Consider the following 27,965-nt stretch of genomic DNA (forward strand, 5'->3'; position numbering starts at 1 on the left):
ACCATACCTTACCTTAGCTATTAACATTGCTGCTTCAAATAGAGTCGAAGCAGACTTTGTTCAGACAAACGAAAGCCCACATAGACAGACACAGCTAATGCCTTATCAGTCTTTGATGTGTGGAAGAATAAAGACAGATATGTGGAGAAGCTGGATGTATAAACTCAGTGTGTAGCATGCCTTCTCTGTAGCTCAGACTTTTTCTTGTTTTAATGCTCCAGCTGAGAAGATACCAATTATTGCTCCTTAGACTTCCTGCTGTCTTCTTTCTTTCATTGTTTCTACTCCACTGATTCATTAAGAAGGTTCTTTTTGCCTCCTCACAAAGAGTTGAGGTCACAGTCGGTTACAGAGATGCACTGCCACGCTCGCATTTTGGCCTTCCAGTCAGAGGTGAGTGTCTTGTCTGATGGTGGAGGAAGTATCTATTTTTTTTTTTTTTTTTAAGCCAAACAACATGAGGAAACGTATAGCTTCTTTAAACAATACAACAGGATAGGCTGCTGCACTTCCTCTATAAAACATAATGCACATGAAATGAAAACAACATGGGTCCCATGGGGTCTGCGTGACGAACACTAGCATGAAAATATTGTTGTGGTGATAAATGATGATAATTATGATAATGATGTTAATTAGAATTGTCCTGATAAATGCACTAGTGGTAATGTTTCTGGTGATGACATTTATATTGCGGTGGATTTATGCGAGACTCACTGGCAATGTTGCATACACAAGTGATAAACATCAAGGAGGAGGAAGGCCATGTTTATAATGATCGTTTGTAATGATTGTTGTATGTCTTTCAAAATTCACAGAATAAAGGAATGATGGTACACATTAAACAATCTGTTCCCGGCCTGGGTTTTAATGTCTATTAAAGTTTCTCTCTACTTCTTGTGAAAAGTCTGTTTGCGCAGTATCTGACAGTTGTTTCATCACAAACTTTAAATACCTTTAGGCATCTTATCACTCCTGCACAGTCTGCCTGATGTTTGCTTAAAAAACTTGATACTATTTAGGATAGTTCAAAGATGGTTCTGGAAACAGTAAAGGCCTGATATGAAGTGCAATCATGACCAGTGTAGGAATAATTAACACAAGTATGTAAGTTAAATATAAAAACCCTCATCCTACCAAGATATTGAACATACAGACCTAGGGCCTGCAGACCAAGAAGAAATAAATATCACTGCAAAATGTTAACTTATTTCTTCTTCTCTTCTTCTGTCACTCTGCTTGTATAAAAAAATATAAATGTTTAATTTAAAAGACACTTAACATTTTATTGTGAAATTATGATTTGTATTTCTAATCTTGAACATCATCTTACCTTAGGAAGAGCAGTATTCAGGGGCTCAGAGGGGGCAACTCTGTCTATCTCATTCAAAATAGCAAACAGTACCCCTACCCCTAGTGTGCGATACTGTAAATTAGGACCCAGCATTAACTCAATAGATAGTTCCATCTATTAAAGCTGCATAGGCACAATTAGGTACTTTTGACCGGGGTCCATAAACAGTGATATGAAGTTATTATAAATTGACTAACAGTTGTGAAAAAAGCATCTGTGAGATATGAAAAAAAGTATACTTTTGGAGTTTGTGGGTAATCCCATCGAAAGGATGAGGGTCAGGTCTCCTGTGAGCTTTTATATGAGCAGTGATGATGACTGGTAAACATTACAATTGCGCCCCTTAGCGGTGAAATAGGTGAAATACTGGCGCACAAGAGCCACGCGGTGGGGCACAATCCACACAACACGCATATGACATCCTGATCAGGCCTCTATATTTTGGACTTTTCGTATGCATGACTAATGCTTTTCCTATGAAATGAAGGCATGTGCATTAACGAGAAAATACTTACACAACAAACAAAAGTATTTCACAATCTCCAATTGTGTGTTAGTGAAGCGTGAGTTAACCACAGCCTCGTGTTGCACAACACAGATTTTTTTTTTTTTATTGGAGCGGGAATGAAAAACTATAAATCCTTCCAGATCCTCTCTTTACTCCACAAGTTTTATCATTGAAAAACAAACACAAAGGGATAGTGTATTGATGCTCTATGCGAGGATCTTAAAGCATCAGACAGGATGACGTTATTATAAATAAAATAAAATATATATATATACATTATAAATCATGTATTGAAATATTTTGGGAATACCTTGCTGTGGTTTTGTCTTTTAAAAAATGGAAAGTGTTATGTTGTTATGATGATAAGGCTATTTCTCATAGTGCACTCACAAGGTGGATTCTTTGGTATTTGTTTATATATTCGTTTTGTTTTTCTTAATCAAGTCTAATCAACAGACGTGATTAAAAAACAAACAAAACGAAAGCATTACCTCACTATAGTGTATACCTTTTGCAATTACGCCACAAACCACACGATGGCGCACGACAGCAACAGGTCAATCCAGTAGCTCAATATTAATACTGTTTATTATTTGTGCAGACTTATACTAAACTTGAAGGAATGTTTTAAAAGTGGCTTTTTCTAGAAATACCTGAACAGGTGTATAGACATCCTGGGGGAGTTACATAACATAGCATGACATGATAACACAACTAGACACTTACCAACTAACTTATTTTTGTTTATCTCATGGTACAACTTTATTCAATCCTAACTCTAAAATCAAAAGGCGTCACTCCACATTGATAACCAATGATGACTTAAATAGTGACTTAACTTGAGGTTCGTGGGAACCTGGGAGTGTTTCTCTGTCGCTTTCTCTTCTGTTCCCCTCCCTCCTCCTCCTCTTCATAGAAACTCTTCAGCGCAGTCTGCATCGCTTCAGACGCGCTCATTGCCGCGGACCCGTCGACCGCACGCTTCACGGAAAGTTACTCTGCTGCTCCAACTTGAGTTGGTTTCACAAACTTTATTGAGTTTCGATACCATGCTGGATTAAGCTCTTTAACTTTTGTTTTACGACCAGAGAAGGTTTGCTTGAAGAGACGCGCAGGTACAATGACCGCATTCTGCAGATCGGCTGATTAGAGGTAAGTTAGACCAAACAGTTTTTAACACTTTGCACAATTAACAAACTGGAAAAAAAAGTATTTTCTCATCCAACTGAGCTGTAGAAACTCTGTTTATTGCTTGTGCTATGTCTGTTGATGTTTGTACGGATACACTAACAGAAGCAAATGGATTTTTAGGTGACACATGAGATGAAAACAATACTTGGTCTCTAAGCTCATTGTTGCCAAGGTCCATTGTTTCTCCTTTGAAATATTACAGTGATTGCTCACAGTTAAGAATATCTTGTCAGCTTTGTGCTTGTAATAAGGTCATTTCACCTCAGTGGAGCTATACAAAAGGATTATCAGCTGTCTCTGCTGGCTTGGCTTCTGTTTGGCACAATTCAACTTTTTTTCCAACCATGTGATATTTAAGTTTCTCTGCCACTATCTGCACTACATACCTGTTAATGAGTAAACTTTCGGAATTTGAACACTGAGCACTTCTACACTCACACTGATTGGTATTCCTCTCTTTTGTTTACCCTGTAGGGGTGATATCTGTTTTCTACAGAGCTGCAGTGTTAGCACTGTGATCTGTAGGTTTGGATAAAGATAGTGAAGAAGACCCAAACACTTAAGAACCATGGATATTGGCAATGATGTGGATCTGTCCAATAAAAACATCACTCCATTGTGGAAACGCCGTACAGACAATAGTAGAAATCCCCAGGACTCAAGCAAGCCAAAACCGCGACCTGTTAGTTACCACATAAATGGGGTCATGACAACAGACCTCCCTGTGGAGGACAACAGGTCTTCCTTCACCTTGAGCCAACCTGCTGAGCGACTGGTGGTCACACCCCCATCCTGGGGACAGAACACTGTAGTGTTGAAGCATGTTCTGCACAAGCCCTCCAGGAAATCCCGAGTTGTTCGAAGCATCAGCATTGGGCACTTCTCCAACGGACTTTTCTCATTGTCAAAATTTAGATCTGAGGACAGCAGATCCGCTTCGCTGGACAATAGAGTGCGTAATGGAGACAGTGACAGGGGGAAAACCAGTAATGGAGGGACAGTATGGCCTGAAAAACATCTCCAGGACCCCCAAAATCACTTGTCCAGTCCGTTCAATCTGAGCTCACAGAAAGACCAGATAGCATTTGGTACAAACTCTCTCTCACCAGAAACTGCACCTCTTAACCGTTGCTCTCCTGTCCCATCTCCACATACTCCTAACAACAACAACAACAACTATAATCACAATGAACTGTCCTCCCTTTCATCTGCATCCAGCCCTTCTCCTCCAACTCGGCGTACCCCCACCCCTTCCCACAGCTCCACCTCTAGCATCCCCTCCCTTTCTTCCCTCACGTCCTCAGACCCCCCAACACCACGCTCCCCATCACCAGCAGACAGGGGACAGGCACTGCTCAGACAGTCGTCATCCTCGCCTGCCTCCTCACAGGACACTAGGCATGCTTCTTCCCTTTCTTCCATCTCCTCCACCTCACCCTCTCCTTCACTTTCCCCATCCATCTCTCCCTCTCCATCCATCGTCCTAAGCACCCACAGCCCTGCTGCCCTCAAAATGGGCACCCAGCAGCTAATTCCCAAGGGTTTAGTATGCGATACTCGGCAGAACAAGATGCCTTCTTCTGGGCCACAAGGCCATGGTTTGGCAGGGCTTCTGGGGTTGGATCATTCTAGGAGAGCATTGAAAGCCCTCAGCATGGTGGAAACAGGAACCTACTTTTCTACAGGAGGGGGCCTCACTGAGGCTACGGATGGGGAAAGTGAGAGCCCGGGGACCCTCAGAAGAGGCCTGAGGAGTACGTCTTATAGGAGAGCTGTTGTAAGTGGAGTAGACTTGGAGGTCCCTTCTGTAGATCCAAAGGACCATCAATTGTCCCTGCCTATCACCAAAGGGCCGGATGGGAATAAACCAGCTTCACCAGTCAGCCCAGCAAGTCCTGGCAGTGTAAGCCTCACTAGCCCTGGAACAGCCAAGCCTGCGAGCCCTGGAACACCAAAACCTGCGAGCCCTGGGACACCAAAACCTGCAAGCCCTGGGACACCCAAACTTGTCAGCCCTAGATCATCAAAACCTGCCAGCCCCAGGATTTCAAAGCCAACTAGCCCTGGGACAGAAAAGCAAAGCAGCACTGGCAAAATAAAGGTGAGCCAAAAAAAATGATATTTGTGGTTAGGATGCACTCAAGAATGAAGAGTTGGAATCTACTCCAATATCCAAAAAGCTATGCTAAGCTTCTGTTAGTTTTATGGGTTTTTTGTCCAGTTTTGAACTTATATAGAATAAGTACATACATGCCTGATTGGCTCTATTCAACAAGAAACCAAAAGAAATCAATTTTAGTTTTTATCCGCAAAGCAAATGCCAAGTGAATGTAGCTGAACTCGACAATCAATGCACATGTACAGCACTGGAAATTCCCTGTGAACTTCTTTCTGGACTCAGTTAATCATAATCCATCATATGGGTTTATATTTGATTGTGATTTGATTGTGACCTTTTCATTATTGGTGGGGGTCCAAAGTACAAATTATAAAATTACAACACAGCCTGAGTATTGTGGAACAAACTTAGCAGCACTTTGGACAAGGCCGTACAAGGAGACAATTAATGTGCTTGTTAGGGGAGACATGACGTAATGTGACACCATGCCTACACATAGACACTTCTATACACAGTTGGTCTGTAGACAGAGGTCAATGAATAAGGTCACTAGAGAGGGCATGAACAGGTGACATCGGTACACAAGCCTATTTCATTTAAAGTTTCTGTGTGTGTGCCTCTTTGAGCCTCACACTTGTCTTGTGTTTCTCTTTCAGAGTCCAGATAGGAAGAAAGTTTTGACCAGTCAGCGGACATTTGACAGCGAAGGTGAGAAACAGTCATCTGTTCTGTTTTCACCACTTTTCACTACTCTTCTAGTGTCTAGTGTTCTTTTTCCTTCCAGTCTTGCTCGAACAGTATGTTTAAAAAAAAAAAAAACTTCAACATGACGGATCTTTCTGGCATAAAAATCTGTGTTTCAGAGGAGGAGCTGTACCAGAACTACCAGGAGAAGGCCTTACACAATGACTCAGATGAGGATGCCGATTCCAGAGAACCCAAACCTGATAACGGCATCGTGGTGCAATACAGACCTATACGCACCTCTTGGAGCCAGCTCAGTGTGGTCAGACATAATTCTTCTATCTTTCTCTACACCCAGTTCACAGATAAACATACAGTATAGACCCTCAGTGGTGTGCCTGTGGAGTGTTGGAATGCTAGTGCTCTGAAGAATGCTGTCATATCCAGTCTGGCAACAGTCCATACCCATCCTCCCACTTTTTCTGCCTTCCTCTGCCCTTCACTCTGTTCATCAAGGAGTACAGGAGCATTTCTCGTAGGACTGGGGTGGGCAGGGAGGGAGGCAGGCAGGCAGACAGTCAGCCAGACCCACAGGAAGTCTTGGAAGCACTTCTGGGCCTAATGCCAGTGTGTTAGCAAACTCTGCATACTCGTCAGACTGCAAATATGCTTAAAATGTTGTGTCTACAAAAAAGTGCGGTGGCTCTGCATTACATAATATAGTTAGGGATTGGAATGGAGGTATAGAGGAACAGAGGAAGGGAATGAGCTAATTTAGTTTTCTACTTAGGCATTCCCATCAGTTTGTTTACTTGTTGAGGAAGGAATGTGCAGGAGCAAAACAGGCGGGGGCGTAGATGGAGAAAATTATGATTAGCCCTGAAATTGCTGTGCAGAGAATGATATGCACACAGACTCTAAAGTGATTCAAAGTAGAGAACATTCAGAACATTTCTCTGCTCACTTTTTAATTGAGCTGAATCCAGTCATTACCACGCCGACCAGGACTCTCCCGTTCTTTTCTTCCAGCTGCTTCACGGCTGTGGGTCTGTTAGCGTGAATATGTTTGACCAGATGGTACATGATGTAACACTGCAGGATTCTTTCTTAACTTTCAAATTTAATAGGAAATCCTCCCTATGGTGTGATAGGAAATTAGTCGAGTTCGAGTTCAAAGCCAAGAACCAGATATACAAGTTGTCATTCATGTGAGTCTTGGTGTTTTCACTTAGCTTCTCCCGTCTCTCAGTGGCCTTTAAGCACCTCTCGTCAGTCAGTGTTTGAAGAAATGTCACACCCCAGAATTGTCATACATGCATAGTCTAACCCTAACCCTAACCCTAACCCATACATACTTTTCTGGAGCTACGTCCTACCAAGTTAAGTTGTCTGCAATATGTCAGTTTTCTTGTGCTTCAGACACGGGCACATGGATTCAAGCTTAAAAAAAAGAAAGCCTATAAACCTATAATTTGCAACTGAATAATGACACCTTATTGATTGCGATTTGGTTACACCCACTGAAACTGCAGAGCAGGATAAAGTTCAGTTGGCATCACATGGCTGCTAACGCAATAAAACCTTACGGCCTTACGTCGATAACTGGTTTTGTTGATGTGGAGTGTTGAACACTTGGCAGAAGGGAGAGCAAGAGCGAAAGAAATAATAAAGTAGATGTATGTGTGAAAGGAATTGGACCATAAGAGATGTTTGATCTGCTGCAGGTTTGTTTGTTCTCAGTGTTTGCTGAGGACTGCCAGACAGATACTAGAGAGAAGGAAGGCTCCTCCAGTATCACTTCCTTGTGCCTTTATACCAACAGCGTAATGTGAATGTAACAGTTCATATCGGTTATATTTGGTGAAACATGAGAGAGAGGTGTGTTTTTTTTCTTCAACCTTACCTTCAGGTTGATAAAGCCAGGCTGATTAATTCAATAGCACTCCACACCCAGTCCATTCCAAAAGATTTCTTTGTTTCAATCTCATTCAAATGTCTTTGGACCAAATCTCGTCAGCCACATACCAACATGCACATGCGCTTTCTTTTCAACGGCGTTCCTTTGGCTGAAAGATACTTTCGATAGTGCTGCCCGTTTTAGATTTTAGAGTTGTTTGGATACAACAAATCTCAGCCTGTGCCACTTTTCTTTTTTTTTCAATGAAGATGTTTATTTTCCCACTTTCTACAACATCTTGACTGGCGCTCTATTCAGTGTGGTATGCAAAGTGCTCCTTTCTTTGTGTGTGAGGACAAACAGCTGCAAACACACACACACACACACACATGCACAAATTCTATAAATGCAAAAGCCGAAAAACAAGTGTGACTTTGCATTTGAAAGCTTTTCGTGACTCTAAAATCATTACCATTCATTCTCAATCATTGTGTTTGTCTGTTTAGGTAAAGAAAAGTGGTCTGTCTGACCGGATGAGTCAGGAGGAACGCAAACGACAAGAGGTGGGAATCATATTTTACACTTTGTTTGGTTTAGAGTGAGAATTATCCACTTTTTGGCAAGATCCAGGCTACGTTGAGAGTTACCAAGCACTTGTGGGGAAGTAATTGCTGTCCATTGTTGCTCTAGACCAATAAAAAAGCCATTAAAGGGAACACAACAGGAAATATGCATCATGGACTATTGTACCTTTCAAGCAGAAACATTGTAAATGGGAGGAGAAGGACATGTTCCAATAAACATTTAGCTGAATTTGTGTCCTATTAAGAATGACAGATTGATGCATGTGCTTAGATGTGCCCGGTATTGTTTTTTAAGAACCTCCCAAACATGACTGTGGAGTACAGGTATGTCAAGCATGTTCATGACAGAGCGTGCCTCATAGAGAAGTGAGTGAGTCAGGACCTAGTGGGGCATGTGGAGCATGCAAAGTCACAAATGGATGTGATAAACTGAATATTGAGGAAAAAAACAAAACAACAAACCCAACCATGAGCAGTCCCCTCTTTTCAGTGTCTTCCTCCTGACTTATTTGAGTTTCCACTGTCTCCTCCCTGTTGCTCTCACTTCATCAGGCAATTTTTGAGGTGATCTCGTCGGAGCACTCTTATCTACACAGTCTGGAGATCCTGATCCGCATGTTCAAGAACTCTGCAGAGCTCAGCGAGGCCATGACAAAGACCGAACACCACCACCTCTTCTCTAACATCACTGACGTCTGTGAGGCTAGCAAAAAGTAAGCACGTTTCAACTCTGTGTAACTCTGTAGGCAGAATTATTATCAGATGCATATTGTTATGTTTTCATGGCCTGGGAACCAGACAAATCTGTGAGCTCATATTTTATTTGCTCTGGCAGTTTTGCATTTGCAAATTGCAGTTGGTCTACTGATGCCAGGCTTATGTTTTCATGTACTCTCAGTGTATATTTATAAAACTTACATGTTCCTTAGATATCTACCAGTGTTTGTGGTTTCTGACTTTGGCTAATGAGCTGGATAATTTTCTCATTTGACTGCACTTAAGCACTTGGTAGACCGCACTCATTCCATGTGAGGTGTGTCTGTAAACACTGTTTATTGCATGGTGATACCATTCTTTCAGCCTGATGATCTCGCTTCAGTCAGAGTTGTGTGTAAGGAATTGTGGGTAGGCAGCACTGAGCTGTTTTGTGTGCATGTGAGGTCACATGCCTGGAAGGAAGCGAGGGGAAAATTGAGTGAATGAACATTTTAGCTTAATTGTAGTTGCACTATCAACATAAAAATCCCTCGCTGCTTTAGAGAGCTCAAAAGCAGACTCGATGTGCCTGTTTTTATATGCCAGAATTTGCTGTTATGAGCCTTTCGACTTTACCCGTCCGTCATGATTTCTGGTGCATGCATGTGGACTGTTTAATCACGTTCATGGCCAGGTAACCACGAACTTCCAAGGATCCCGTAAACCGATAGAAACACTCGTGCACGAGAGGCCATGAAAGTTAAGATTTATCAAACCCGTGCTGCCTCAGCAATTACTGTGTTTCACCAGGCTCCGTTATTTCTGCAAATGATTGACAGAAGAATTTCTAACCCCATATGTTCTTTGTTAGGCTCATATGTGCCGCTGCTTTTTACTATGGTACCATTTCTCATGTTTATTTTATGAGATTACCATTCAGCATGATAATGGCCTCAAATGCAACTATGATATAACTGTTCATTGTGTGAATATTCTCAGGTCAGTATTTGCTGGTCTGAAAGTGTTTACCATGGCACTCCTCCTTCTGTAAAGTTATTGCTGCAGTGATGTCAGTCTACAAGCCTTCTTCAGAAACTAAAAACTCCACAATTAGTCCAAGCTTTAAAATCTTTTCACACTTTCCCTCCCTTAGCCTCAAGTTTACAGAGCCTACTCTGCCACGCTGCAAGAAGCTCTGAGTTAATAAAGGTCCTAAAACTCAGTTAAACTGCTCTCGGTTTTGACAGTAGACTGTAGCTATAGATGAAAAAAGCAAGTGTAAAAAGCCATTTTAAGACAATACACTGAGTTTTAGTCTATCGTGACTGTTTCGTCTGTGTGTGTGTGTGTGAGTGTGTATGTGTGTGTGTGCGCATACATGTGGAGCATTCACAGCCTCCCTTGTGCAACTGTTGACATTTGCTCGAGGATTCCATGTCAAGATTGCAGCCCCTCTCCCCTCAGGGAGGAAGATTTTCCCATTGCATAGAGGATACTATCTACATGTACACTGACTTATCTTCGATAGCAGGAAGCAAAAAAACAGCTTCTGTAAACATTGCTCCTCGCTTTCTGCAGTTTATTAGGCACGCGTGGACCGACATGGACAGTTTCTGTGCATTTATTTACGCCTCATTGCCACTTTGCATGGATGGTGGTATCTGTAAATTCCTCGCCAATTCCTCCCTGTGTTCAGACGTGCTGCAGCCTATCTCACTCGTTCCCTTTTCTTATTCCTATGCACAGAATGAATGCGACACCCGAATACTTAGACCTGCATAGCTCCAGGGAGGAGAGTGGCAGGCAGAGGGACGCAAAGGACAGCAGCTCTTTAGATAAAGACTTGCCTGTAGCACAGGTTAAACAAGGTGTTTTACTTGGAAGAGATATTCAGACTTTGAGTTTAGGCTCTCAAAGAAAATGGAAATATAACTCCACCTGCAGGCTCCTGTGCAGTGTGTGTGATAGTGAGTGGGAGGGCTGTTCAGCATTTGAAATGCAGGTGTTATAATGATTGTATTTCACATGCAGCCTCGGGATATGGCATACCTCATTCACGGGCATAACATGTTTTATAATTTCAACAACACACTGAGACAAACTGTGACACAGAGCATGTCTCTGAAGGCTGATTCACCTTGATATAACTCTTTCATTTATAGTTCTTGGCAGCTTTTGGAATATCCTTTTTTTCTTTATCCTGATTTACCTCTTCCCTCATGACCACATGTCGTTATTGGGGTCGTGAGTTTTGCCCCAGGAGGGAGCGCGCCCTGAACTTGAGCAGCCTTGACCTGTTAAAGCCCCAAATACACCTTTAGGACATGGACCAGCATATGTGTGTGTGTTTTCTGTTATCCTGTGTGCTAATGCCTTTATTAGAAAGGGTATAATTCAAAGACTACAGGGTCAGGCATGGACACAAGAAGCATTGTTTTCCATAGATAGTCATAGCAGGGGTGGGTAGGAGCACTAAAGGTGCTTTTGCAGATGAGCTCAAATTCTGTCCAACTGGTCAAGGTCAGCGTCCTGTGCCTGTGCGACAGCTTCCTGTTTGTCACCTTGGATCATGCATGCTAAAACACTTATTCTCTTGAAGCTGAGCATGTGGTGTGCCGTTAAACCGGCCATCTGGTCGTGCTCAGGAAGAGGAAAAGCCTCTGTGTTATGGTTAATGGTAGGCTACATCTATTTTAAGAGGCGGGGAGTTCCTCTTTTGTGATCTTACAGCGGGTTTAGACGAAAGGTGTTGCCGGTGTTTCCTGCCTTCCTGACTTTATATCTGTCATTGTATCCTATATTTTCCCCAGTGTGGGATGACTCATGATTTGATACGTCTGACTCAAGCTGTTGCCATGTACTGTATGAATCCCTGACTTACTAACCCCTTATTCATCCTCTGTTCAGGTTCTTCAAGGAGCTGGAGGAAAGACACCAACAGAACATAGTGATCGATGACATCAGCGACATTGTTTGCAAGCATTCCCAGTCTAACTTTGATCCCTATGTCACGTACTGCTCCAATGAGGTCTATCAGCAGAGAACCCTGCAGAAGCTGGTGTGAGTGACCGAGCAAACACACACACACACACATATGTTCTTATCATATCTCTCATGGATTTGATCCAACGTGACTGTTCTGATACTTTGAACCAGGGAGTTTCACTGTTCCTGAACACCCAATCTCCCTCCGTCCTCTCTTGCAGGTCCAAGAATCCAGCTTTTAAGGAGGTGCTGACCAGAATAGAGGGCCACCCAGATTGCAGGAACCTCCCCATGATCTCCTTCCTCATCCTGCCCATGCAGAGGATCACTCGCCTGCCCCTTCTTATGGATGTGAGTCCACTGAAGACATACAGTGGCATGAGCCTTGGAATTACAAGACTTTGAGTCTTACGCAACAGTTTGTTTATTCATACTGTCCTGCCTGTCTACATTCTACATGGGATGCGCTCTAACCTCAAAGATGTTTGTGTGACCTTACATCATTCCAATTGATTTAACTTCTCTTTCTTCCGTTTAATGTTTTTATTCTCTTTTAGTTGCATGCTTCCTTTGGCACCACATTATTCTGTCCCTACTGTGCCTCCCTGTCTTCCTCTGTCTTGCTCTACTTTCATCCTCCTCCCTCCTTCGTCTTCTGTCAGTGTGTCCCAAGGGACTTTGGGGTTTATGCTTGTACACTCAGAGGCTTTTGGATCCTGAGAAAGTTTGGTTTCAATTTATTTCTTCCCACAGCTTTCTTTAAACATCAATATTTTTATCACACATTTGAGATAGTGTGGTGCGCATGCATGCAATGAATTGTTGCAGGTTTTTTGTACATGGATCTGTTTTTGTAAGGGTTTTTTTGTATGTTATGAATTAGGGTGTAACTGTTTTGCATCTTTGACTTTCTTTGTTGCAGACAATCTGTCAAAAGACGCCTAAAGACTCCGCACAATATGAAGAGTGTAAGAAGGCTTTACAAGGAGTTAGCAAGGTGCGTGGGTTTAATGGGTCAACCAGAAATGTTTTGCACACTCATTCTGGATTTTATGTTTTCACTACTTTTAATGTAGTTTGGTTAAGAATTTTCTGCAAGAAGCATAATAAAACCAAAAATCTGATCGGATTAATCAATGCAAGATGAAAAACAAAAAGCATCTGTACATTGTGGATTAACAGACTCTGTGTGTTTGTGCGAACAGGTGGTAAGAAAGTGTAATGAAGGAGCTCGCACAATGGAACGAACCGAGATGATGTACACCATCAACTCTCAGCTGGAGTTCAAGATCAAGGTATGGACATGGCATAAAAATGTTGAATTGAATCTTATAGTATTTCTTCTGAAAACAACATAATTTTGGTTAACAACTGGAAAAGTTACATAAGAAAAATTGATACCACTCTCATCAGCTGGTTAGTTTAGCTTAGTATAAAGACTGGAAACAGCTGGCCGGATTCTTTTTTTATGAAGGGATTTATCTGATGCGCATTCATGCAGGTGATGCTCACACTGCCAGTGATTTCATGTTATTCCACTTATCTATAGGTGTGCCAAGATAAGCAAGCAAAGGGGCGCAAAAACAAGTCTCCTAGTAAAAAAACTCAGCTCTGCAGATGATGAATGAAAAAGGAAATGTGTTCAACACATTTTTTAAAACTCAAGGACACCAAATAGTACTTTAACACATTTTATATCAAATATCTTAGCCTGGCCTGACATTACCATAAAATCATCATATTGTTACTTTTGCATAGAGCCTGTTCCAATCTTTGTGTTAACCTAGGATTGGAACAGTAGCTTCATATATACAGAGTGGTATCGATCTCCTCATCTAACTCTGCAATAAAGCAAAGGAGTGTATTTCTCCAAATGCCAAACCATTTATTTCAATTTGTAATTATTAAGTTTGTAAAACACGGGCTTATGCGATCATGCACTGACATGTACACACATGCAGACACAGACATACAAAGAGTACATCACCGTCACTTGGCGACTATCTATACACATAATGCACACAAGGCTTGGCAGGCTCAAGTGTGCCTGAGCTGTGTGGGAAATAGCTGTTGGCACATTTGGGATTCACAGATGTCTAGGGAACATTTTCTCAGTCTTGCATAGCCAGCTGGTCACACATGTACACGCACAAATTGTGATTTCCTGACAGCATCAACATTACATTCATTTTCTGTATGATTTATTTATTTATTTTTTCTCTTCCTACAGCCTTTCCCACTGGTCTCATCCTCCAGGTGGATGGTAAAGAGAGGAGAGCTGACTGCGTTTGTGGAGGACAACGGCATCTTCCTCAAACGCATGTCACGGCAACAGGTCTATTTCTTCCTCTTCAATGATGTCTTCATCGTCACCAGGAAGAAGAGGTGAGGCTGTGTGAGGTTGCGGATAACCGTTGGACGGTTCAGGCAGATCCTGTGTTTGATAGAGCTGGTGTCAGCGTGGCCTTGGTGTGCAGACTTTGCTCATAACTCACCTGTTCTGACATGTTGAGGGCGAAAGTGTAACCAAAAAGCCCTCGCGGTGACAACACCATGCGTGAGTGTGTGTGAGCCACATATGACCATGAGTACAGGGCGTGTAATATTGTCTTCTCCGTCCTCGTGTTTTAACTTGTCCTGAAAAATGAGCCTTTTCAGAGGACGAGTATTGAGGTCGCTGCTGAAAGGAAAACACAGTTTAAATAGAGGAGCAGAAGAAAAACGGTTTCTCAGTCACAGGGTGTGTTTATTAGGATGAAACAGGTGCCGTCACCTGAACCTGCTGCCACATAGTATTATGAATCTGAGCCTGTTTTTTTTCTGAAAGTTGTCGAGGTTTTGACATGTCCCAGTGCCGTGAATCATCAGGGGAGAGTAGACCTGCTTATTGTCGGCCCTGTCAGTGAGGCTGCTTTCCCCTCCTCTGTTTCCTCTAGTTTTAGGCAAAACCATGATGAGAGCCATAAAGAGGACTTCCTTGAAATGATGTGGTTTCCATTTGCATGTGTGTAGTTGGGTGTGCGTGCATGCACAAGTGTGTCTTATTTTTGCCAAAAAAAAAAATCCCTTCCCATCCATCTCGCTCTGTGTCTGGAACTGATTTTACCGCCACTCGCAGAATTCCTAAGAATCATTCTGAAAAAAAAAAGAAAAGAAACATACCATGTGATATTTTTCTGGGAATCTGATCCAGGAAGGCAGACTCCAGCAGTGCGTGGTATCAGGCCTGTGTTTGGAAGAGGGATTTGGGAAAGGGAGTGCTCCGGGAATCAAGAGTGTGTATTTCTGCGTGTGTGTGTGTGCGTTCGAATGGGAGAAGCTGTTATAATATTGGTTTGTGCTGTGGGGAGAGCTGGAGCCCTGCTGTGGCACGCTACTCTACTGCACTCCATCTGCAATAATCAAAACAAAAACACACCAGGGGTACACGAGGCTAGCCAGGCACAGCCAGGTCACAAACCCTCCTAGACATAATGGTATAATAGCTCTTTCCCTTGCCGTTATGACTCGGAGTGTGTGTGTGTGTGTGTGGGGGGGACAGCTTACAGTACAAGCAGCAAGCTGCTGCCAAATGCAATAATGCTGCGCGCTTGAATCCTTTCAGCTTCTTCTCGTCTCATTTTTCAGAAGCTTACGTTTCTAGGAATGCCATGAACACCAGTAGGAAGGGGTGAAAAGTTCAAAGCCACCGCACTTACACAGCAAGAGATAAAACACACCTATGACCTGAGAAGTCTCTGATAGTTCATTGGAAATCCTAAATGGTTAATGTGCTGTCTGTGGGTGAAGCTCAGCAACATCTAACTGTCACTCAAAAGTAATTTTTTAAGCATAATGCCAAATATTCTCTAGTGTTCTCAGTTTCTCCAGTGGGGATTTGCTGCTATTCTCTGGTTTTCATCTTTGGATCTTTGGACAGCACATTTGAAAACGAAATATTTTTTTGTACTATTTTTTTATCATCTTTTAGACAAAAGCATTTTTTTTCGGTTATTTGAGAAAATAATTGAGTTGAATAAACAGTTTTTAATAATAATAACAAGTTTCAATAAGAGATTAATTAGACTGCGAGCTAAACAAATCTGCTGATTTCATAAACTTTGAACTGGATCCAGAATGGAACAGGTTATTGGAAACCAACTCCGTGTCAAACTGGGCTGTTGTCACGCAGCAGGGAAAGCGTTGATCTGCTGCACTCTGGCTCACAGGAACACTTACATAACAGCGAGTCCACACCAGCTGGCTCCTCTCTCATCTTCACTTCCCCCCCTTTTAATGCTGGGCATCATCTAAACATTCAGTATCGTCAGGGTTTTTCTTCCTTTGTTTTTCTTTCTTTCTGTCTCTTTTGCTTTCTTTTTGGTTGTGTTTTTTTGTGCGTAGCCTTCTCTTTGTGTGTTCGTGCAAGTCTATAATCCGACACGTTTAGTTTTTTTTTCTCCTCCCTCTCTTTGTTTAACTATGCCATAGTCTCAATACTTGTACTTTGCACTAGAACATTATGCCCTTACCGCCTGTATTCACGCTTGACTCAGAGTCTTATCTCAACCTCTCTTCGAGGATTTCTGTTAAATCTGCTTGTGTGTTGAAGAACTAGTTTTACACTGGTAAGACGGTAGCTGGCACAGTCGTGATGACGTGTGGAAGATGCCTGTGTTATCTCTACCAGCAGACCGATCTTCATTCCAGTAAGGTTGTGGGTTTGTTTCTGTCTAAGTAGCTTAGGAGATGGCCAAACTGTAGGTTGGATTTCTTACGCCTGTTGTTCCAGTTTTTAACGCCTCTCTTCCACATTTCGACATAGGATATCTAGATTATTACCCACCTCATTTAGCAATAATCCCACACTCATATGAGGAAACTAACCCCACAAACACGCAGATTCCTCACCCATCCTATCCCCCACTGTCATCTAAAAGGAATTCCAGGCATTTCACCTGGAGGGCTGTCAGGAGCCAAAATGCAGACGACCCTAAAATCCAGCTACTTTATCTCCGAACAGTATTCAGAAAGTTATCTGATCATTTTTAACCTCTTACAGATTGACCAAAAACTGTTACCAATAATCCCAAAATTTTCACCTTAATTGAAAAAATATGTTTTTTTAAAGGCGGAAATTCAGGACATTTTATAGTCTTTTTACCATTTTTTAAAATCCCCATTAAATGTTAATATATTCTATTAAACTTTGTGTAATTTATTACAGCCCATGAATGTAGCCATTTGTTATCCCCCTGCCCGCCCCATCTGATTTGTTTCTCTTTGTACTTTCTTTCTCTTCCAAGAGGTCCAAGTGGTTCTCGGCCTCGTGCTTTAAACTTGATTGACTGGTGGACAATAGGGGTTGATGGGTAACAGTTGAACCTTGTTGAGAGCCTCCCAACCGTGACAGTGGATTCTCCAACCAGTCATGACCCCAGAGTTTCTGTGTGTGTGTGTGTGTGTGTGTGTGTCTAAATAAGAGAGCAAGACAGTAAGAGATGGACGGATACACTGTCACTACTGTTTGTTTAAGTGCTACCTTTGTACCTACTTGTGTGTGTGTGTGTTCAGCATGAAAGTGAACACTAATGGACATGCTGGCTTACATGAAGCCAGTTCCTGTCCAGTAGCTTCACAGCTTGGCTGCTGTCTCAGGTTGATGAAAGACATGTGGGCTGGCCGTAGGTTTTGTTTTTCAGAGCATGATGAAACACATACATACATACACACACACTTTTTCTCCAGGTTCAGTGCTGTATTAGAGATACCATGTTTCATAATTGGCTCCAGATGTTTCCCAGAGTCACGCTTAAGTAAAGGGTACTCATGGGAAATGTAGGCATGTATGAGGCCAGGGGGCAGCTGATTTAGTAAGGATAACGTAGACAGCTGAATATTAAGACTTTTGACTGGCACTGAATCATTTGATTTATGAATCCAGGTGAATTTAGCCTTGAACCTCTCAAGAGTTAAATAGTACAATGAAATTAGATCTCTACTGAAAACAGCTTAAATTTGATGTGTTGGAGTGGGTGGATGGTAATAATCTGCAAATATTAAGTATTTTCAAATATTTTTTAAAGTTTTGGCTTCATATTATAACCAAGAGTCCAAAAAAATAAAAATTTAGCCCACAGGACATGACATCCAAGATTTCCAGAAATCCTTGAAATGTGGACTCATCAGACCGCAGCATACTTCTCCACTTTCTGTCAATCCGTCTCCAATGAACTCAGAGAAGTTGTCGGCATTTCTAGGCACAATAACACAGCTAGTTTTTAATGCAATGCCACCTGAGGGGTCAAAGGTCACGGGTATTCAATGTTAGTTTGCAGCCTTGCCCCTTACATGCAGATTTCTCTGGATTCTCTGAATCTTTTAATGATATTCTGGATTGTACATGATAACTATTTGCACACATAATCTTTGGTGAAGTGGTGAACCTTTCAACGATGCCCCCTCATACTCAGTCATGATACTATCACCTGGTACAAATTTACTTGTGAAATGTTCCAAACTGGTGTTTTTTGACCATTCACATCTTTCGCAGTTTATCCTTGCTTAGGTCCCTACTTTTTTGTAACATCATTGGATTTATTTTTAGCATGTCCCAACATTCTTTGGTATTGTGGTTGTATATTTAAATCTAAAGTAAATCACTAATAAATAAATAAATAACATGGCAGTTATACACTTCTTAAAAACTTGTTAAAATGTTTATATTTGAAAAATAAAGTAACAACAACATAGTATATTTTTATTAAAGCTCCATTTGGTGACTGGTGCACCGTGTCTGAGTTGGGGCAAAAACTGAAATGCAGACACTAGAGTTTGCGCAAGGGCACATGGCACCAATTTGTGGATTGGTGCTTTCAACAGACGACCGCAGGAACCATTTAGAAACAGAAAAACACAAATTTGTCATTCGAAAAATTGTAAATGAGGAACCGCCATCTGGTAATGATACTAATGTCTGTTAGAAAAGTTGAAAAAAATCCACATTTTTGCTTGAGTACCAACCTGCCAACATAACTCAAAGTAAATCCAGTTATAGTTTTATTTTGAAATTACATCTAGTAGAACTGTTGTTTTATCTTAATACATATCTGATCCCTCTTGCAGTTTATCAACTAGCTCGTTCATAGCACTTTAATGACTGTTGTTGCAGGATGGGATGTCACTGAATTACGAGCAGTTACGTCTTCTTGACACGAACTCTTATTAAAGCTTTCTGTCTCTTTCAGCGAGGAGAGTTACACTGTGATAGACTACGCTCTGAGGGACCAGATCTGGGTGGGCCCGTGCCAGCCAGAAGATCTCAACCTGTCACCGGTCCGAAGCACCGCCAGCATGCTGAGCTCACGGCAAGCCGGCGCCAACCATCTTTTCCGTCTGCGTTTCCGTAGCAACCACTCTGGTGAAAAGGTGCCCATGATCCTGGGGACGGAGTTGCTGTGAGTGCTATCTTTTTTTTATTTATTTTTTTTATTCTTTAGCCATCTGTTTTTTTCTTTCATTTTCACATTTATGGGATCTTGTTGCTAAGCAGCAGGTGATTCATGTTTTCCATTAACCCTTCACCTTTTTACATACACGTAAGTAAGAAGGTCAGAGTCCTAAGGTTTCGATATTTTTGTTCATACTCTAGTCTCAGTTTCTTTATTGTTTGTTCTATGGCTGAATGCTCATCTCTATAATAGCTAAGCTCCTTCTCTCCTCCCTGAAACAGACTCCCACTCCCTTATCTTTCCTTTATGAGCTCTAATATGCGTTTTAACTTAGCAGTAAGAAAATCCCTTCGTCCCTCTTCCCTTAGCTCTTATTTCTCAGTCTCTTTTTGGGCCATTATAGGTCACAGGGATATTTTGTTACAACTATTATCAAGACACATACTGAGCCTTACTGCTTGTTGTTTATTTGACCTAAGAAATGAAGTTTATTAGTCTGTTATACAGTCATGCTGTCTGCAGTCGTACTGTGACACAGACCGTACCAGATAATTGGTTTGTTGACTGTCTTCCAACTGAACCTATTCTGGGGAAAGAAAACAAAAAAAACTGCTGGTTGTAGCTGAAATTTGTTGCATGTGCAGCATGAATGATTACTCACACATCTGACTAAGAAATGGAAGTTTTGAGGTTCCTAAAATTCATGCCTCCCTGCTCCCTCTCTTTGTACAGTACGCAGTGTGAGAAAGTGAGGTTGTGTAGATAGATTATATAACCCACACTAACAAAGGGGATCTGTCACATATTGGGCTTCATACAGGGTTTATTTGTTCTAGTTAGCGTTAGGGATTGCAGTCCATGCATACTCACGCACACACACTCGGTTTTCACTGTAATTATTTTCTGTGGTTCAAGGCTTTGTTAAGGAGTGTTTTCATATGCACGGGGCTCGTTCCTCCTCATTCCTGTGCAGTTAGAGCACCTACTTCTGTATTCTCATTATAGAGAAGGTGTGGTTTTCAGCTCCACTGTACAAAACACTGCCTTTAAAGGCTCCACGAGTATATTTTTTGAGTATAGGTGTGAAGTTATTAAGTTCAATTTTTTATTTTTAAGAGAACATTCTTTCAAAGAACATGGTACAGGTGCATAGATGATGACAGAGCACCAACATGTCGAAGAGACACTAGTATTTTAATGAAAACAACCTACTGCAGTGGTTCCCAACCTTTTTTTTTTCTTTTCTTGTGACTCCCTCACAAGTTTTTTTTGCTTGTGACTCCCTTACAAGTGGTTGTGAGTCATTGTTTCATTGAATACTTTTTGGAGGCCTTAATGTGATAATTTTAGAAAAATTCAAAAGGATGAAAGAAGTCAGGAAACATAACTATATGTATCAGAAGTACATTTTTTTTCTTTTAATTTGTACCCTGGGAATTCTCCTGTGACCCCTTAAATTCACCCTATGATGTCTGTTAGGGGAACCACTAGAATACCGCACATCTTCCAACTTTGTGTTTGTTCCCCGTTGCTACTGAAAAGTAAAGGGAGTTTTATTGCTGAATAGCTGTGTGGCCCCTGTTATAATCCACCATGCAGTTGCTAAGTGAAACACTGACAAAGCGACGGCAGTAATAGTGTTAAGTGTGACTGCTACGGTCCTGTGTAGGAGGGATTCTTGACATAAATATGTCGCCAGCTGAGCTTTATATACTGCCCATGTATAAATGAGGGGGTCTCGTCATCAAACTGCCCCTTCTGTCTTGTGTGTGTGGAAAGCCCCTAGACTCCCTCCTTAGATAGCTTGGGTTTGGGGCCCTTGGCTTAGTTGTAAGAGTGTGTGTGTGTGTGTGTGTGTGTGTGTGTGTGTGTGTGTGTGTGTGTGTGTGTGTGTGTTTGTGTGTGTTTGTGTCCACTCACTGTAGGACTGAATGAGCTGTGGAGAGGACACTCTGGCAACTATCCATTCTTACAGTGGTTGCTAGGCATTGTTTATGTTGTTGCCTAGCAGCAAGCCATTGTTAAGTGGGCTGTTTCCCACGACTACACCCCCGACACACACACACACACACACACACACACACACCCTGTCTCTTTTTTCACTCTCAAAGACTCTTCTTCACCGTCCCGTGCCTCATCTTTTTCGACAGCAGCCAGTGTCTGCTCTTTGTTTGTGATGACCAGAGAATAACTTCCTTTTCCTGCGGCCATTCATTCATCCTGATTTAGTGTTCTAACCCAACATGACACATGGAAGTGGTGTTACATTAGTCAGCCCCTTTTGGTCCTCTATCAGAGTTAAATGAAGTAGAGAGGACAGTAACGAGTACTGAAGCTTTCTCAGAAAATGCTATAAGAGACTAGGGCTGCTTGATTATTTATTGAATTGCTTATTATTCTGATTATCCTGATTACTTTTCTGAAATATCAGAAAATAGTCAAAAAGAATCATGAGACCATGTGATTTATTTAATACAATTCAACTTTATTGTAAAACCTGTCAATTCAAGATAACTGTAGAACATGTGCAAGATAATTAAATGAATTGGTACAGTAGGACAGTCAGCTGATTTGCTCTCACTGTTACGCTTCAAAAGGGAAAGACCACAAAAATGTTTGATCTTTGAACATGATATTAATGAGTGTTAGTAGAGCAGCAATATACATCATTTTGCTTGGGTATATAATAATAAGTATACTGGTCTGATACACTAGTGGCTGCATTGCATACGCTCGCCTATATCGTTCCCCTCACCACTGAATTTAAGTGCTGCTCAGGTCGGGTTCCAATGTGAAATTCCACACATTCTGACCAAAGGCGGGTCTGCTCTTTTTTGTTTTGGTTTTTGTGGAAATAAAACCATTTTAAAAAAAAAGAAGCTTTTGCTCATGTTGGTCAGAGTGGGCGTTCATTCATTTCCATTTGTCCTGTACCTGTTGACCCTTTTTAAAGCCGATGCCTAACTTCTGTCCGTGCATCACTGTGTGAGGCCTTATGAAACATACTTCAATAGACTGATCTTTGACCATACGAGTGACATAATATGTGAGGAATTTAGACAGACAGCTGGGTTGGGGATGGCACAAGGACGGCCTGTGTGGATGGTCTCTTGACAGTCTCTCTAGCGTCCCTTGTGATTTTCTACTTCTTCTGTCTGTGTCCTGTTGTCTGTTGATTGCATGCCAGCTTGCCTTCCCTGTGACCCTGATGCCGTGTCCTGTCCAGAGTCAATGAATAGTGCTCCTCTATCAGTGGAACAGAGTAGCTACAGAAGTCTGCAGCAAAAACAGTTCTGTATGCAGCTATAACACAAAGCAGCAGTGGTTACATAACAGCCCCAACCCGAAGGAGGGAGTCTGCACTTCTGCTGCACACTTTGGCATTGGTTTTTACTCTGATTTCATTTCTGTTTTTGTTTTTGTCTGTTTTTCGTTTATGTGATAACGAGGAACTCGCTGATAGGAATCAATTCCCTCTAATGGGAGTTTCCCTGGCTGGACATCTCCGGGCAGAGATGTCATGTTTTTGTCAGACGAGGAGGAAATGTACCCGAATGGCGTTCTGACATGTGGTTAAGTGGAAACAAGAGGGAGGGACTTGGTTGAGAGTAAACAAAATGATAGGAGTGAACAGAAGGGGTTAGGAGGAGAGCGAAGGTTGAAAAACAGTGGTCTGGTGGTGATTAAGTAAGTTGGCAGAGGAAGGAAGGTTAGAAAGAGTCTGTCATCGTTCTTTATCTGCTCGTGTGAAAGAGGTTTTACAGCGCAGCAGCGGGGCCCGCTTTTCAGAGGTGAAACAAGAACCTCTGACAATAGATTTATGATTCTTGGCATTTTTTTTGCACGTTGCAATGAATGGTTTAAAGGCAGAGGGAGCTTTACTACCAGGAATGGTCTCATCCTGCACAGGCCTGTAGCCATCTAGAGGGGAAGAAGGAAAACACCTGCTGTTTGTGCATATGCAGTATTCACATGCCTCTGTACATGCAAACACAGACACTTTTTTTTTTTTACCTGAACCTCTTCTTTTGGTATGTGCCTCACATTCCACGGGGAAACCATTAAGTGCCACAACACATGTGGATGCCTGTTTGCGCCTGTGCTCTATATATTGAATGCGTGGACATTCATAGCTTTGATAAAGTATTTCAGCTGTTTGTGCATGAGAAAGCGACCTGTCATGATGGTGTGTCATGTATGTGCACATGTATCGGACTCTCAGCATGTGCGTCCAGCTGTCAGAAGCGATGACTTAACAGCTGCCTTTCCCACAGTACGGCTCGGATGTTGGAAGAACTTGCAGAACAGACAAGAACATATTTACTCAAATATAATTTATGTAATGTAAGTTTATTCTTTTGGTCCAGTCTAGTCTATTGAATACCTGACTTTAGGCCTGTAAAGGCAGGCAGGAAAAGTCCCAGTTGCATCAACAAACTGATCAGTGACTGTAACCGTGTCACACAGGTTGTTGTGATAGAATATGAACTTCCTTACTGGATAGATCTAGATTTGCAGTGCTTAGTCATCAATGACTAATGTGGATACGATGGTGCCTAGCAACAATGTTGTTTTCTCTTTCTTTTCTTTTTTGCCATATTTGTGGCACAGTTATGGATGGCAATGTCCGTCTACCACGTCGGTCCAGTTTGATTTTTTTTATCTTGTAAAATTTTGAACAGACATTCATGGTTCTAAGAGGAGGAACCATTATGACTTAAGACTTTGGTCCTGTGACTTTTCCTGGCATGAACAGTTTGATGTTTTTGGTTTTGTATAAAATGTCTCAACTAAAGCTGCAATTTCTGAATAAATACCTACAAAATATATGACAAGAGATCAAAGAGAAGCCAAAATTAAATTAGAGTTAACCTCAATCAGTCAGAGGTGGAGAGGAAAGCTCAAAACAAAAACGAAAAGTATGAATTTGAAAAAAAAATTGATTATAAATGATTGACATCACTTTGACAGGAGTAATTGTTTCCAGTGTGTGTGTGTGTGTGTGACTGTTGAACTCACTAAAAGGTATCAAAGAGAGGTGATTGTCCTGATAGGTTCAATTGAGCTTGTTGCTAAACTCCAAAGGTCAAACTTTATCATCAACACTTTATCCCTTTATATGACGCACACCCTGATTGCCTATAAGTTACTGATTTTATTCAAAGTAATGGTTATAAAGGTTTATTAAAGTGATTTCATACAGTCCAGTTAGTTCCTGACGGATGACGAGATCCTTTATTTTACAGCTCGTGTGTCCTGAAAAGGATCAGAACAGCGCTGCGTACAAACGGGAACACAATAATGAGGTCTGACTCATGGGACTTGCCTGTCTGAGGTCCATTTGAGGTCCTTGTGAAGAGTGTCCACACAAATACCTCTCTGTCTGTGATTGCCTGTGCACGTTGTGCCCATCTGCATGATGTAGGACAACGGTGCTGAGTCACAGAGGGCCTCAGTAACCCCCCCTCTGGTTCATTTCCTGAACCCCCTTTATCTCTCCGCTGCTTACTCTTTCTAAGCCCTGGCCTCCCCTCAGTAGTAGATGAGAACAGGTGAAATGAGAGATGGTTTCTTGGAATCCGACCTGTGCGACTCCACCCACCGTCCAACAAAAACACACAGGAGAGAGAAAGCAAAGGCAGGTCTGTCCCTTCCTGAGAATCAGCCTTTGTACTTGTTAAAAAACGCACCTCTGTTCTCTCATTGACAAGGGACGGAGAGGAGGGAGGGGAGGCAAAAACCTGCCGGGCGACTAAATTATCCATCTGCCTCAATAGCTTGTGTGCATGCGGACCTGCTTTGATGTTTGAGTTGGTTTAAATGAAATCAATCCTTCATAGCTGCATATATTCTTAAAAAACACCACGTGTCACATCTGCAATAACAAAAAAATCAAAACAGTTAAACTCCTTGAACCACGGTTTAGGAGGCGAATGACTCCTACAGCACTCACTCAGTCAAGTATCAGGAGCTTTGAAATTAAATCTATGTGTTTGGACCTTTTTTAGTGCCAGAACAGTTTAATAACTTGTTTGCGTGCTATTATGTGTGCTTTTAGGAATGAGCGTGCTCGATGGATCAGTGCTCTGGGACAGAATGTCAACAACAAGAAGTCTCAGGACAGAAGCAGTAAGTTCCCACATGCACCTAATTTTTGGCCTATTGCACCACCATGTGGTCATTTGATGAATTGTTTTTCTTTTTCTTTCTGTGATTGATTTCAAAATGATTTGACTTCACGTATATTCAAATAAGGCCAGTGTAACTTTATTTGACTTGTGTTTATGCGTTTGTTTTAGACGCCATGCAGGTGGAGGTGATCAGAACTTACACTGCCAAGCAGCCGGATGAGTTGTCTCTGCAGGTGGCTGACGTAGTGCTGGTCTCACAGACTGTAGAAGACGGTACGTTAGCTTTCAATGCCTCGCCTGCTCTTTCACTCAGCTTCTTTAGTATTCCTCTCATTTCCCTCCTTCCTGATTTGTCCTTTTATCATGCACTTTTATACACTCTGCCTTTCAACACCTGTCTCACATAATAGACTTGTGAAGATGCAATTTGAAATCTACAAAAACCGCACAAAGGCCAAAGGTCATTTCCTTTTTTTAGTGACCATGGCAACTGGCTTTCATGTTAAAGAACAGACAGCATTGAACATCAAAAGCGGACAGACAGAAACTGCACAAGGTAACGCAACACAAGCTTCAGTTTTCATGTGTCAATACCTTTTCTCCCCCTCAGGCTGGTATGAAGGTGATCGTCTGCGAGACGGAGAGAGGGGCTGGTTCCTCTCCGAGTGTGCCCAACCGATCACGTGCCAGGCCACGATCGAGCGCAACATGCAGAGGATGGACCGGCTGCAGGGTTTGGAGACTAATGTGTGAGAAGGACGAGCCGCTTGCTTCAACCACAAAGGGCTCAGCTGTTAAAGAGACCCTTGGACACACCAGTGACCCAGACAAATGAGTTCAGTAACAGCATCAGTGACCTGGCTTCAGGGCTGTGTGGCTGCAGTGGGATAAATATGAAGACTTCTTCTCAGCATCCACTGAATCAGGCATACTGTCTGAGATTCAAAGCAAAGACTGTGCAGAAGTGGAAGAAACAGAGACTTCCCTAATTACTGGTCGGTCCCTGTGTGGGTGCGAGGACTCAAAAGTGGGATCTGTCACATTCATTAATTCTCCGTATGATTAGAAAACTTCACGCCCACCATGAGAGTCTCTGCTTTCAGCATCCTGCTACATAACAACTGCTTGCGTGGACATTTTTATTCTTTCAAACATATTTTATTTGAGTGTAAGTGATGTGCAATGTAATCACTGAGACTACAGTACCGCTATAGGAGGTAAAGTAGACCAAATAGTGTGACGATGACAGCAGCCTGAAGTGTGCTCTGTTAATGAGGCTCAGGCCACGTGACTATGTGCTTCCCCAGTAACAGCGTAACCATGAAGATGCTGATTGTGAAAGTGATAATAAGGCAATGGGGGTGAGATTGGCAGCTTCTTTAGTGTGTGGGTTAGCGTAGAAACTTGTATGAGTTGCATCTGATGGCAAGTGAAACTATTATCGTGATATTTACAAGAAAACACAATAGAGCTAAGAAAAGAAGGAAAAAAACAAAACAATGCTACTTGTCTGAGACAGGTGGCACTTTGTGTAAATAGGCTAAGTCATAATTAATTGGGAAATATAAAGAATTTGTCATATGGGAGGTCTAATTTTAAGTCCTCAATGGGCTAAGCAGGGCCAAGTGTCTTTTTTTTTCTGCCTTGCTGTTTGTTCCCAGTTAATGTCAACACCATGAATCAGACTCCACATTTGTGTCACAAATGCCATTTTTCTCTCTAAGCACTCAATTATTTCAGACAGTTTGAAATATCACGCACACTTGATGCCAGCCAGAGGTATATATATATATAAATACCCCCCTCAGGATTTAGATCTGATATTACAGAGGCAAGCTGAAAATTCATTTGTGTGTGTGTGTGTGCTGGCAATGGTGAGACCGGAAGGGAAAAAACAGCCCTTTCTTTTAATGTGATTGTCCAGTGTGAGTCATCTTTTTAGTGTCGGCCATGCCTGGCCAAAGGAAATAAATGGCTTGGTCAAGAGTGCGCTGATAACACCATCTATCAAGGCCACTTCTCTGGCCCCAACCCAGATGACGACCACGACTGTCGAGCTACACGGAGTAAGGAGGTATGACGGTAGCAGGCAAGAGCAGCCGACACGACGGACACGAGTATCCCGACGAAGCTTTGCACTTGCACTCAGGGAAATTAGTTAAGCGATACCACCTATCTAAGCATGAGCTGATCTTTATTTCAATCACATCCTGTACTTTTGTAACTATTGTAAATCTTTTGTGTACATGTAAATATGTAAAAGAGCCTGAATTGTAACATGTATGTTTTCCAAAAAATACAGATTTATATTGCAGAAATGTGTTTAAGTCAACCCTTATATATTTTATTCAGTCAATATAAATAAAAGCTTTAACTGCTCGGGGGC

At 41.9% G+C, this 27,965-nt stretch overlaps 1 protein-coding gene across 1 annotated transcript; it reads left to right on the forward strand.

Moving 5' to 3' along the window:
- The first annotated feature begins 2,728 nt into the window (after positions 1 to 2,728).
- On the forward strand, positions 2,729 to 27,958 carry LOC104927645 (rho guanine nucleotide exchange factor 26). Its single transcript, XM_010741767.3, has 15 exons — positions 2,729 to 3,014; positions 3,528 to 5,154; positions 5,829 to 5,880; positions 6,036 to 6,178; positions 8,260 to 8,316; positions 8,890 to 9,050; positions 11,941 to 12,093; positions 12,240 to 12,369; positions 12,941 to 13,015; positions 13,224 to 13,313; positions 14,249 to 14,403; positions 19,245 to 19,454; positions 25,507 to 25,577; positions 25,748 to 25,852; positions 26,190 to 27,958. Exons 2-15 carry the CDS (start codon positions 3,622 to 3,624, stop codon positions 26,330 to 26,332), a joined length of 3,078 nt encoding a protein of 1,025 aa, XP_010740069.3. The 5' UTR covers positions 2,729 to 3,014; positions 3,528 to 3,621; the 3' UTR covers positions 26,333 to 27,958.
- The last annotated feature ends 7 nt before the right edge of the window (positions 27,959 to 27,965 follow it).

This window comes from Larimichthys crocea, chromosome VII, assembly GCF_000972845.2.
Source record: "Larimichthys crocea isolate SSNF chromosome VII, L_crocea_2.0, whole genome shotgun sequence".
In the NCBI taxonomy this organism is placed as follows: Eukaryota; Metazoa; Chordata; class Actinopteri; family Sciaenidae; genus Larimichthys; species Larimichthys crocea.